Below are 14,371 nucleotides of genomic sequence, written 5' to 3' on the forward strand. Positions count from 1 at the left end.
TTTTAAACTGTACAGTGTCTTTTTTTGTATAGTTAACACACTACCGAATGTGTCTTTAGATAGCCCTGTCCTGGTGGTATTTTCAATAGCCACTAACCTTGCCTGGTACAGTCTGGGGGTTGTAAATTGGCATGGAAATTTAAAGCAGGTTCTTGTTGGTGCACAGCACAAATTAGTTATATATGGGGACAGTAGTTTGGGTTTTTTTTTTCCTTTGGTTTTATTTTTGGGTTTTATTTTTTTCATCTTCAGTTGTCTCTGATGCAGCTTATACGAAGATAATTGTTGTTCTGTTAACTGAATACCACTCTGTAATTGCAAAAAAAAAAATTGCGGCTGTTTTGTTGACATTCTGAATGCTTCTAAGTAAATACAATTTTTTTTATTAGTATTGTTGTCCTTTAAAAAAAAAAAACTTTCACATGTGCGCACATTGATGATCCACAGAAATTGATGATGTAAAACATGTCTATCTCTGATCAGTTAACCACTACTCTCATCTCTATTACCAAGGACTGCTTTTCTAAGCTCTAGACTCCACATGAGCTCTAAGACCATACTCGCTCTTGTGCTGAGCTTCATCAACAGTAGCTCTTCAGAGCCATGCATGGGCTGAACTATACCAAACACTTACAGACTTAATATCAACCCATCCCATACCCCTCCAAGAGAGACTACACTACAAAACAAGTATTGAGTTAAAATCAATGTCAAAAAATGTGCTTCAAGGGGAAAAAAATACAAAGTAATATACAAATAAGCTGAAAAGATCCTATATGACAGCCAAATAAGACTCATTTTTGCAATTCAAAGATTCAGACATAAATAATTCATCAATGTAACAAACCACATTAACAGAACAAAAGAAGAAAAACATACAGTTATCCTGATGATGTAGACAAAGTACTAGACTAGATTTACTGACTACAAAATTTCAAGAGAGACAGACTATAGACCAATAGAACAGAATATAGAGCAGATATATAAACTCTGCATGTATGTTGAATGACTTTCGACAAGTCCAGTCCACGGGAAAGTGCAGCCCCTTTCAGATAATGGTAAGAAAAAGCCGAATATGCAAATGCAAAGGAATGAAGTTGAACCCTTATCTTAAGGATAACCCTTGTCTAAGGACCTACTCAAAATGGGTCTTAGATGTAAAACACAGCACTATAAAAGTTCTAGAAAAAGCTAGGCATGGTACACTGTTATGCACATATACTAAGAAAATTAAGATTTAAGAGACAAAACCCTTTTTGACATGTTAAGGACCCTCCATTTTAACTAGTTTAAAAATATGAAACTTCCCTGTTTTTCAACAGATGAACAGTTTAAAATCCCCACCAACTAGAAAATGGAGGATAGTTTAAGCTACATAGAGAGGTAACTGTCTCCAAAAAAATGTTTTTTTCTTGTGAATCTACAATTATTTCAAAACTGTTGAAACACAATGACGTGTAAAAGCCTCTGACTAAAGAAACATAAAAGTCCTAGCTAGGGAAACTGCAAAAACCTGAACATAGATGGGTAAGAAATATCATTTGCTTAGGTGTGATAATGGTATTAAGAGTTATGTAGAACAATGTTCCTTCCTTTAAAATACAAGTAAAGAAATGTTTAGAGGTAAAACATCCTACTTAAAAATGTATTTCCAAATGGTATAGACAAATAAATTAAATATATATATGAGTAAAAATATATATAAATGTAGCCATATTCATATGTAAGTATGTGAACATATATGATCTTATAAATATGTATAGAATACACATAAAAATACATATAAACCCATTACATATACACATCAAACTCACAAATATAGGTATATGAACATGCACATAACATAATATCAGCACATAATATATAACTGTTACATGTATTAACTGCTAAATTTACACAAAGGACAATGAGTGTTCACTACTCTTTTACAATCTTATTATAATATTTCAGAAACTTGTCTAAACAAAAAGTAGATGGGAAAGATGTAAATGCTTCTGGGAGAAGTACTCTACTGTGGTCAGCATTCATTATGGACTTGGCAAGAACAAATTTAGTAACATACTTCCCAGAAGGCTAGTAGTAGATGGTTACAAATGAGTTCATGGGTGAAATATAACACTAGCTAAAGCCTTAAGAAATCCATCAGTTTACTTAACCTGGGAAAACTACTAACAAAATATCTTACAGACTTGTTTTGAAGCAGCAGAGAACAGGAACGCCAAGAATTTCAGCCTCTAAGAAGTGAGACTAGGGTATAGCAGAGTGTTCAAACCACAGGTTATGCTGGCCAAATATGGAATATGTTGGGCTTCCAGCTGCTACCAGCAGCTGACAAGTGATTCATGGTCAAGGCTATTTGACCTCTTTACTACATGTGCCAAATATGCTTCTAAAAGTTCCAAGTAAATTTTTAAAAAGGGCATTTTCCCAATATTTTACTATTAAAACTGATTACAGGCTTTAAGGGGTATTGTTAAAATTGAGATTCCTGAGGAGAAAAGATCAAGTGTACAGCTCACCAATTAAAGCAAGCTATATTTAGCTGTTAATCCTGGACTGGTCAGCACTGCAGACTGGTCAGAGAGAGCAGCCCCTGCTGGTCTCTTGAAGTCCCTCTTATAGGAGAGATAACGTGTTTTAAGCAATGAGAGGGTTAGCTGTTCCACATTGTTAGAAGGATACAAGGAAAATGGAAGGGGCAAAGGCGAGAATACAGATCAAATGAACGGGGTTACAAGCAGTTTACATCAGACCTAAGAAACAGGGTCTTACTCAGAATTACAACAAGAAACCTTATTTAGCAAGGATGTAACACAGAACAAACGGGGACTTACCCCTTAACTAGGACTTAACATAGATTTACAGAAATGTCTTAATTATAAATAGAAACCTTATTTTGCAAGGACATAACACAGGAAAAACAGAAACTTCTTAATTACAATTAGAAATCTTAACTTGCAAGAAAATTCTTTTTAACTGTGTTAACTGTTATTAGTTCCAAACTCTTAGCCTGCAAGGTATATCGTCCCTTTTTTGGGTCCCATTAATTTGCCAGGTATATTGCTCCTCTTTGGAGCTCATGGTATATTAATGGTAAAAGCACTTGCTTAACAAATATGAGGCCCAGTGTTCAATCCCCAATACTATAAATAAATAAATGAATACACCACCTCACTATAAAATAATGTAATATGTACTCATTGCAGAAAATCTGAAAAATATACAAAGTGTTAAAAAGCACAAAAATCATCCATAATGTCAGTATCAAGTCACAAATACATGGAATTCTGATCCCCTACCTAGAGGGTCATTTAACATAGCTTGGAGTCAAACTGCTTATTCAACTTGGGTGTCTACCATGCTTAACATTATAGTATAAGTAGTTCCTACATCATTAACATCTTTTGCTTAGCATAAAAAAAACTGTGAATTCTCTTTAGAAACGGATTCAAATGATTCCAAGGTATTATGATGAAATTTAAAAAAATTAAATGAAAGGTTATGTGATGGGTTAACAGCCTTTATTTTACAGTGACACAAAATGAAATTTGAAAGTACCATCAAAGGAGCTCATCTCTAGTAAATAGAATTTCATCATACATTAACTCTAATTATGCATCTATAGAGTTCACTATGTAACTGTGTTTTCTTCAAATACATAAATATATATATAACATGATATACAGATGCATAAAGATTTCACACTCATATATACATACACATATGAACATACATATGTATGTGATACACACATGTACACACAAAATTCCATATAAACCCACAAATAAAATATATGTCGTACACACAAATACAGACTTAAACATACACATAACACCATAATGCATAACTATTACATATTACGTGTAGTAAATTTAGATGATGGACAAGGAATCAAACAAGTTGGAAAATTATCAGGCAATAAAAATGTGTTTCACAAGGACAGTGGTCAAGTGTCTCCTATCATACTGCTACAAACAAGGGAAAAAAAAAAAACCACTAAAAAGTGTGTATGTGTCGTGATGGTACAAATTATAGTCCTGGTACTCAGAATGCTGAGGCAGGAGGACTATGAGCTCAAGGCCAGCCTAAGCTACACAGAAAGTTGTAGGCTAACCTGTGCTACACAAACCCATTTCAGAGCAAAACAAAGCTTGAGAACTTGTATGTTCACAACAGGGTAAAGAATGCAAACAATTTAACTCAACATCTCCATAAGGTGACTGGTTTCAGACCCTGGACAAGAGTCTAAAATACATATTTTACATATCAAAGCAAACCTGGCCTCCAAGTTCTCCCAGCATCCCTTAGTCTCTACCTGGTAGACCCTGCCACCAACGTTGAGCTTTATAGCCCAGGGGTTGGGCTGCCCTTCCCCCAGAGGCTCCTCCCTATATAATCCAGACATTGTGCATTTTGCCCTCCTCTTCTTCTTCTCCTCCTCCTCCTCTTCCTCTCCCCCTTCCCTTGTCTCTCTGTGCTTGCCCTTTCTCTCATTCTCCCCGCCCTCCCGACCCCCAGTCCCCATGGCGACTCTTCTGGCTTCAATCCTTGGGGCCAGTGAACTTGCCCAAGAGCAGCCTCGTAATAAACCTGTCTTTAATATAACTTAATATGGCTTGAATTGGCTCATTTCACCTAGGGCAAAGAGATAACCTAACAGTCACTACTATCCTCAGGAAAAACTGCTGAAAACCGGAGTCAATTGGTGAGAAAATCAAGTGGCAAAGTTCAAGCTACAGTAAGCATATCAACTCCACATATTCACACACCACACTGCTTGACGCAACATGTATTCTAAAAGAGAAAGCTCTACAATGGCCTGGAGACGCTGGGAAAAATGCTGGATGCACTGCACACCCACTCTGTGATCTTGCAGTCACAGAGACAGCCTTTTGTCATTCACTCAGCAAAAGTCTACTGAACTCTTAACTGTGTGCCAGGCTCTCTTCTAGGCAACGATGTTTAAGCATGGGACCTGATTTTGCGCTGTAATGGAAGAGAGGTCGAAGAACAAAACATACCACTCTTACCATACCACTCTTACCATCAAATACTCGATCTACAAACTTAGGGTCAGATCTGTATTTGTTTTCTGGGTTAGAGATAACCTGTTCCATTCTCTTACCGCTACTTATAAAGCCAAGCATATCTCAGAGAACGCACTGCCCAGGGTGGCAGACTTGTGCTCTGACTTCCGCTTTGAAGTAGGTTCCTGGGCCCATACCTAAGCTTGTGAGGACTCTAGCGATTGCGGAGCTGAAAGTATCGTGGTTTAAATTGGTCATGATTTTGACAAGTTCCCCTGCTGTCTTGTGAGAACACAAGCGAGGAGGTGGTTGGATTCTGGGAATTTCTTATGAGGTAAAGGCAATGTATTCTGAAAACACAGTGGGGAAAATGTGTGGCTAATAGAAAAAGAAAAGCAAAACAAAACATCGAGGTGAATGCTGAGGAATGGAGAAAAAGAAGTCAGTTACAGAGACTACACTAGATGCTGAATTAAGAACTCACTTAAATCTGGGATGTCTGACCTCCCAAGAGGGAGTGGATGGATATCAGGGGGCTGTGGGTAAAGACAACCCAGTCCATGCCTGTATTGGCAGGTAGGCAACACTCAGCAGGGAGAGAAGGAAGACCTCTAGGAAGAGAAACAAAACACACACAGGTGCAGGGAGGGAACGCTGTCTATATGAGGAAAGGGATGGAGGGAAAGCAGAAAAAGGCCTGGTGGGCAGAAAGGCACAGAGAAGAAAGCTTGGGAGTGGACACAGAACACAGTAGGTATTCCAGTCCCTAATCCTGAGACGGAGAGGAGGAAGGGAGAGGGAGGAGCTGCGTCTGCGAGTGCACTAGGAGGGAAAGCAGCAAGATGCACACAGGCGGAGGAGTGCGAACCTCAGGGAGTCTGACCCAGAGTAAGAAGGAACCATTCTCCGCGTCCTGCGGGGTGAGGACTCACGTGACATTACGCACAACAAAAGGCCACCAGCCCAGCCTCAGCGTTAGATCCCAAGATGCCCAGACACGCAGGTCTAGGGCTCTGCTCGGCCTCTGCGGAAGAGGGAGGGGGCGGACAGCAAAGGACGAAGACACCGCCTAAGAACCAGGGAGACGCCCACTCACCACCTTGGGCTCAACTCCCACGTGGGACGCTAGAGGTCTGCGCGAGGTGTTCCTGAGCTGCCTGGCGTCACTAAAAGCTGAGTGAGGCTATCCGGGATAACCAGATCCAAGGCCGCAGGAGCAGACGCTTCCTTTTCCATTGCGGTCTCGAGCTCTGGAGCTTTTAGTCCCCGCAAACTGCTGAGGCTTAATGAAACGAAAACCTCGAGCCACCTGTCCCAGACTGCGCGAACCTCCTACGAGAGGTCATCCTTTTGCAATAGTACCTACCTACCCGTCTCCCCACCCTCCTTCTGCGGGGTGTGACCCAGGGCGCCCAGCGAGTCCAGCGCCCTTCCATTTGTTACCCCTAGGTAATCTAGGGATTGCCTTTCCTCAAAGAATTTAAAAGCAGGAAAAATCTCTTAAGGTGACAGCAGCAAGGAAACAAACGTAGCACACAGGAGCAGACAGAAATCAACCCATCCAGAAGAGCTTTTATTAGGGGGTAAGGAAGAACATAGAAAAGACGCTCTGCAAAGCAACCCAGCTTCCTCTCCGAGACAGTTTTTCGTCTTTTGAGTCTTAAGTTTGGAGAGTTCGGTTTGAAGACAGGACAGGTGACTACAAAATGCAGTTGCTTATCAACTAGTTACCTGTCAACACTTGTACTACTCATACAGATACAGTATCCTGGGATTTCTATAACATGTAATGAGTTTGGACACTGTCATGAATTTATTGGCTATTTGGATTTCCTCTTTCAAAATGGTACAGAACCAAAGCGTTTGCCCACATTTTCAGTGAGTCTTTTTTTATCTTTAAGATGCTGGATCCTTAACATATATAAGTTAACTATGAGCTACAATGGTCTTTTTTTTATTGCTTGTCATTTCACTTATATGGACTTTCTGATGCATATGAATTCTTAAATTTACTATAACCTTTCTCTGATACCCATTTCACTTTTAAATGTTTGCCTATCCAAGATGACCAAAAAAAAAGTTTGATATTCTCAACTAGAAGCTTCAAGCCACCTTTCCATTTAAATAGTTTGTCTATCAAACTATAGCCCCTGGATAAATGCTACTCCGAATCTTGTGTTTTTGGACAAAGAGTATTTTATTATAGTTTTGTCTTTTGGTTGCTTTTGTTTTTTTTTTTGTTTTTGAGACTGTTTATGTAGTCCGTGCTGACTGGAACTTGTGGCAATCATCCTGTTACTGCCTCTAAGGGCTGAGATTTACAAGTAAGCACCACCAGTCTGGCTACTTTAAAAAATGAAACTTGAATCTTCTGTAATTTTCACTGTGAAATACAATTTTAAAAAATCAGAGTCCATACGTAAAATTTTATTGGACACATCCACACACATTTGCCTACAAATTATCTATAGCTACTTCCACATTACAGTCATCTGTGGCTGAGTAGTTGCAGCAGAAATGATATTGAACACAGTTTAAAATACAACTTTTCCCTTGCAGAAAAAAAAAAATGCTGATCTGTGGGATAAGGTATAGATTTTAACTATATAAATTATTTTCCCCAAACCACAAGAAAACACTTCACACCACTAGGGCAAAAAAATAAATTAATATTGGTAAGGACATGAAGAAGTCAAAGTAGTCATACATCAAACGTAAAGTGAACATCATTTCCTCAAAAAAGCAAACAAAGATCCAGCAATTCCACTCCTAAGTATCTACCCAAAAGTACTAAAAATTGGCACATGAGTTTGTATGTTTTCAGGACAGTACTATTCTTAGTAGCCAAAAATAAATAAATAAATAAAATAAAAGCTGAAATGTCCATCAACCAATAAGCAAGATACGGTTTTAATCATATGGCAAAATATTTTTCAGCCACAAAAAGGACCTTGAACATACAACATGAACCTTTAGAACATTATGCTAAATGAAATGAAGTTACAAAGGGCCACATGTCTTACTTTTCCTTGATGTACAATGTAAAGAATTGGCAAATGCACAGTGAAAAGAGACTGGTGATTGACCGAGTCAGAGGAATGGGAGGATGCTAATATGTACAAAGGGCTTTTCTATGGATAATGAAAAATGTCCTCACAACCACCCATAATGAAATCTGATGCCCTCTTCTGGTGTGTCTGAAGATAGCTACAGTGTACTTGTGTATAATAATAAATAAATCTTAAAAAAAAAGAAAGAAAAATGTCCTGAAATTACAGAATGGAAGTGACTGAACTTGTGAGAATAACATGAGCCACTGAATAGTCCCTTTAATTTTTAAAACTTGAACACTAGTCTATTTTATCAGAAATGACCATTAATGCTGAATACCTTTGGTTATTAAGCATAGATACAAGTATAAACTTATTTACTTGTTATTTTTTTGCTAGGACTTCATTGTTCATATTCTGAAACCATTATCTTCAGAATCATAGATTAGATGTTTTCCTGTAAATGGGTTTACCCTTGCACAAAGTTTTGTTCTCCACACCTGTCTCTGCAATGAAACCATTTCTTTAACTGCGACTCATGAAGAAGTTCCATCTATGACTTAATTGTTCCTCCCTGTAACTCACATGGTGGAAGGTTTCTCCTCCCTAAATCCTAACCTCTTGTTGCATGACATCATACCCCTCACATGTCACACATGTAATTGCCTTTCATTGGGAAAGGAAATGAATGATCAAGCTTTTTAAAACTGTAATCATATTTATCCAACATAGACACCCCATCCCCTTTCTCAGCTTTACTTTTCTCTCAGGCATCAACCACCATCTGATACATGCTGTGCAATTATTTTTCTGCCCTGCTGAACTGCAAACACCTTGTTCTGCTTTCTGCTACAGTACCAACTCTTACTGCAAGTACTCTATACAGCTGCTGAACTAAGAAAGACATGAAGTTGACGAGCAATCTGCAGGCAGGCATACTTGAGCACTGATAACTTGAAAATCAAAAGGATATGGGCTAATGTTAACTAGTTAAGACACTGACCATAATTTTAAATGTTCCCCATCTCCATGTTGGAGGTAGAATCTGCTCTGGGCATGCTTGATGACGCTGAAATTTGCCTTCTTCTTGGCCAACCAAGTAGACGGGGGTGGGGTTAAAGTTACAAGAAAGCTACTCTATCTTTTCTGAGATTTCTTTCCACAAATGGCTACTCACAGAACTTATTTTATTATTTCCTATTGTTTGGGTCAGGGTCTCACTAGGTAGCCCCTAGCGGTCCTGGAATTCACTTTGTAAATCAGGCTGGCCTCAAACTCAGAGATCCACCTGCTTCTGCCTCCTGAGTTCTGGCATTAAAGGTGTATGCCACCATGCCCATGAACATCCATAGTATTTAAATCTCTAAACGAGTAATAAAATTCAAGGCTGTTAAAGTGGTGAACTCACAGAGGCCAAAAGAGGCAAAATAAGTCTTCTTTTCCTTTAAAAAAAAATGTGTAGCTATGGAGTGGAAAGGGTTGGTTTACTTAACTTGCTTGGTAAGAGAACACACTTCAGTCAGGAGTCTAAAAAGAACTATCAAGTGAAGTTTATCACCTTCAGATAATATAACAAATTACCACAAAAAACAAAACAAAACAAACAAACAAACAAAAAAAAACTGTGGCTTAAAACCACACATCGGTTATTCAATAGACTGTAAGAACAGGAATAGTTCCTTCTGGGGAGACTCTGGGGAAGAATCCATTTTCTTGCCTCTCTGGCTTTCAGAAGCCACTCATATGTGGATTCTCCAGCCTTAAAGCCAGGAACAGTAAGTTATGCACTGTTCAAAGTCAGGAAAAGTAAAATAAATGTTCAGTCTTTGAAATACTCTATATTCACTTTCTCCATCTGATTCCAGCCCAAGTTTTCTCTACCTATTTAAGGGCTGTGTGATTAAGTGATACTCGTCCTGATATTCCAGTATACTCTCCTGTCTATTCCCCAGTCAGGCCTACAACTGAAAATTGCCCAGGTTGCACTGGAAGTCATCAGGAACTCTCCCAACTCAAATCTCACCTTTCCCTCTTTAGTCAAAAGTGTCCATCTTCTATACAGTCGTTATTTTCACTAGAGCAGTTTTCCCTGCTCATCTGAGAAAACTCGCTTTAGAAAAGAGCAAGGGGAAACAATTCACCCTCACACAAATCCCATGTGAACTTACTACAATTTCAGAGTTGACACCTCTTCCTTTCGGTGCTTCCCTCAGGCCATAGCTGGCCTAGAGATGATTTCTTGTTCCAGAATCTGAAATGTAGTATCAAGAAGCAGGGACACTACTAACCTAATGGTACATGCATGTTTTACTTGAGAATAACAGACACCAAAGTGTTGCACCCTTGAGTGATATAGACAGTCCACTAGGTATTTGCTAATGCCTTATTCATACATATAACAAGAGGACCTGAACTCTACACAAATTAGTATCCGAAATAATCAACAACAGTGAAGGCAGGTGATAACTAAAATACAGTTCAATATTTTCTTGTTCATTATAGAGACAATCTGTAAGTTACAAATGATTGTGTGTGGGGTTTGTGTGTGTGTGTGTGTATACCAATCACAGTACTCAATAATATTCTGAGATAATAACTGTTCCAAGGACTATTTTTGTAGGATGTCTGACAATATCTTTGGCCTCTACTCACTAGGCACCAGTCCCTCCCCATCATACGGGTGCTAGGAACCAAACCCAGGTCCTCTGGAAGAATAACAAGTGCTCTCTACCACTATCTCTCCATCCCCATCATACGATAACCATCTTGCTGTCAAGGGCATGCATACAGAAGACTGAGATGTCTAACTTCCTTATGAATCTACTCAACAGTCTTAATCATCTCAAAAGAGGCTTATGATTCTCTCTTCACAGGAACCAAAAGGTAGAAGACAGGATCAAGTCAAAATGTCCAGGAGGAATCAAAGGCCTTTCAAGCTCTCAACCAAACTGACTAGCTTTCAGTCAGCTAACACTGCACTGAGAAAGGACATGGTAAGATTATTCCAGATTTTTCTTTAACTTTCTCTTCCCTATCCTTAGACTCTTATACCTCTCCCTCCATAATGCCATAATCTTTATATCCAAAATTCCAAAAGAAATGATTCTACGCCTCGGGATGCTCTGATTCCAAAGCAGCATCTGTCAGTATACACCTGGAGTTGCCTATGGCTTCCTGTAGCCATGATCTAGCCTTTGTAGGTTGTCTGACAGTATCTTTGGCCTCTATCCACTGGCAAAGATCTAAGAGACTCCAAATTTGTTTCCTTTTAGCTTCACTTTTATATACATTACCAAATTATTATATAAAAATGTATAAATAAAAAGGAAAAAGAACACAATTGTAGTCTCCTAAGAAGCCACTTAATTCTATCTTCCACTGCTAACCTACAACCAAATACGAACATAATTATAGCAACAATAAATCTACTTTTACACCTTCTTTTGCAATGATCCGAGTATTTTTAGGATGGCAATGAAACCTTTGGATTTTGCTTCAAAGGACCTGAACGCTACACAAATTAGTATCTGAAATAATCAACAACAGTGAAGGCAGGTGATAACTGAAATACAATTCAATATTTTCTTGTTCAACGCCTAAAGCAATGGATCCTATTTCTTAGAAGCAGCCCTTTCCACCATGGAGAGTATTTTAGTCTTAAGAGGGTCAACTTCCTTTCAATCACAAGCAACTCCTCTATCCAGTTTCACCTCACTAAATGAGTCATCTGTGCTCTGGCAGGACCATAAAACACAAGTGCATTCAAACAGAAAACCCTAGCTACAGCCTGTGGTAGGTTATAGAGCACTGGGTAAGACATCCCACCACTATGCCTTTATGGAAACAGGAAAGTACAAACTGACAAAAGTGTCTAACACTTCCAAGCTTTGACTCTATAATAAACATTTGCTTGTATACAATAAGGTGATACTATTAAAGATGTCTCCTACTGGTTACCTACTGAATGAATTCACAGGTTCTTTCCAATTTCAGTATCCTGATGTAAAGATAAATGAGTATCTCTAGGAAAATGCCTTCCTTGCTGACAGGTGCTTTATTTCAGTGTATGCACTACATGTTTGGTATAGGCTGAATCATCCCTGAAGCCTTTACTACATTGACTACCACTCAATCCTCTCTTCAGGAGTTCCCTAATAACAGTGTTAATGCAATTATAGAATATCTCGTATTTAATTTTTATATATATAAAAAGAATTCTTTTCTGTTAGCAAGGGAAGTCACATCTGAAAACAAATCCTTTGTTCACTCAAGGAGAGTATGGCCCATGTCCATTATGTTTCCGTGGGCTGCTCTTCAAGGTGTGTTCTCTGATGTCGGGCAAGACACCAGCTCCTTCTAAATATTTTCCCACAGTGAGGACACTGGCTGGGACCCTCTCTGTTATGAAGTCTCTGATGTACTACCAGGTGAGTGTTCTGTCTGAAGGACTTTCCACATTTCAGACACTGGTATGGAGTCTCCTTAGTGTGAATCCTCTGATGCTTGGTCAGACAGGAGCTATCCCTAAAAGCTTTACCACACTGATTACACTCATAAGGCCTTTCACCAGTATGAATTCTCTGGTGCCGGATAAGTCCAGCAATGTTCCTGAAGAGTTTACGACACTGGTTACAACCATAAGGCTTCTCACCAGTGTGAATCCTCTGATGCCTGATGAGATATGCACTCTCAATGAAAGTTTTCCCACACTCTTTACATTCATAGGGTTTCTCCCCAGAATGAATTTTCTGATGCACAATGAGGTGAGAGTTGCGACTGAAGGATTTCCCACACTCTACACATTCAAAAGGCTTCTCTCCAGTGTGTGTCCTCTCATGCTGAGTGAGGTATGAGCCATCTCGGAAAGCCTTTCCACATCTGCTACACTCATACGGCTTCTCACCAGTGTGGATTCTGAGATGCACCGTAAGGTGAGAAATGTCAGTGAAGGGCTTCCCACATTCATTACATCTATATGGTTTTTCCCCTGTATGAGTTCTTTGATGCAAAATCAGGGATGAATTTCTGTTGAACGTTTTTCCGCAATCTAGACATGCATAAGGCTTCTCACCTGTGTGAATCCTCTGGTGTTGTGTCAGTGCTGACCCATCACTGAAAGCTTTCCCACACTTGCTGCATTTATAGGGTTTCTCTCCTGTATGAATCCTTCGATGTACAATCAAGTTGTAGTTCTTGGAGAATGATTTTCCACAATCATTACAGGTATAAGGTTTCTCGCCAGTGTGAGTTCGATGGTGTAAAACAAGAGAAGAGTTCCGTTTGAAGCACTTGCCACATTCAGCACATTTATACGGTTTCTCAGTAGGATGACTTCTTTTTTCATTAAGAGATGAGCTCAGGGCTAAGATGTCACCAAAGTCCTTACCTTTATAAAATTTCTTGCTTCTTTTCTTAATTTTTTTATCACAAAGGGCAGTGGTAAAGTGGTTTAAAGATTTAACACTTTCTATGTATTTGTAGGGTTTATCTCTCACCTGGTTTCTTACAAGTTGAGTGGCTTCCGTGGAAGGTTGGGTGGCTTTCTCACAAGCATCACCGTCAGCAGTTCCCTTAACTGCATAACTTTGGGGGCAACTATGTAAGGTTTGGTCACAATCAAAAGTTTTAATATCTGAGTTATAAACATGGAAGCCGTTTGTCCCAGGAACTCTCTGAGAGGGTAGAAGGGCTGGGTTTGTACTCAAATGCTCCCCCAAATTAACATGGCCACAATTTGCTTCCTGCGCCTCTGTTTTCTCATCAATTAAAGGAGATTGCCTCAAATTTCTTTCCTGGTTCTCACAGTCCCAATTATCACCTAAAATGGGGAAGCAGGGAGCCTCTCTTGTAAATCCTTCCATTTCTACCTCAGAGGAAACACTTTCTTCTTCAGGAACATTCTAAGCTATTATTCTCAGTCTCGTGTTCCATACTGAAAAGGAAAAAGAAAAAGACATTAAGTAAACACAGATATATCTGGAAGAAAATGAAAACTGATAATGGGGTGAATATATTTCACTCGTTTTCTTTTTCAAATTGATATCTGTAAAATAGAGAGTTCAAATGAGGGTCGAAGGCTAAAGCCAAGAACAGATCCAAAAGAAGTGACATTACATTGTAATACTCTCAGAAAACAGGTCAAAGGAATACTGTGTAAGGTACAAGGGAGACAAGGAGTCAGAACTACCATCTTGTGCACTGCCCTTTTTTTTTTTTTTTTTTTTTTTTTTTTTTTTTTTTTTTTTCCCAAGGAGTTTTTTGGCCAGTCAGGCTAGACCTAAACCTGTCAACAAT

At 39.0% G+C, this 14,371-nt stretch overlaps 1 protein-coding gene across 6 annotated transcripts in view; it reads right to left on the minus strand.

Moving 5' to 3' along the window:
- Positions 1–6,593: 6,593 nt before the first annotated feature.
- The window catches only part of Znf329 (zinc finger protein 329), a 14,808-nt gene continuing 7,030 nt past the window's right edge, over positions 6,594–14,371 (minus strand). For 5 of the 6 annotated variants that reach the window (XM_029480012.1, XM_029480011.1, XM_029480013.1 and 2 more), the window contains one exon: positions 9,353–14,009. In XM_029480012.1, coding sequence (XP_029335872.1) covers positions 12,370–13,938 — 1,569 coding nt within the window. In that variant the 5' untranslated portion in view covers positions 13,939–14,009 and the 3' untranslated portion in view covers positions 9,353–12,369. Of the gene's footprint in view, positions 14,010–14,371 lie in introns of all 6 variants that reach the window. The other variant, XM_021165960.2, reaches the window with a different exon arrangement.

The sequence above is a fragment of the Mus caroli genome, chromosome 7 (assembly GCF_900094665.2).
Source record: "Mus caroli chromosome 7, CAROLI_EIJ_v1.1, whole genome shotgun sequence".
Classification (NCBI taxonomy): Eukaryota; Metazoa; Chordata; class Mammalia; order Rodentia; family Muridae; genus Mus; species Mus caroli.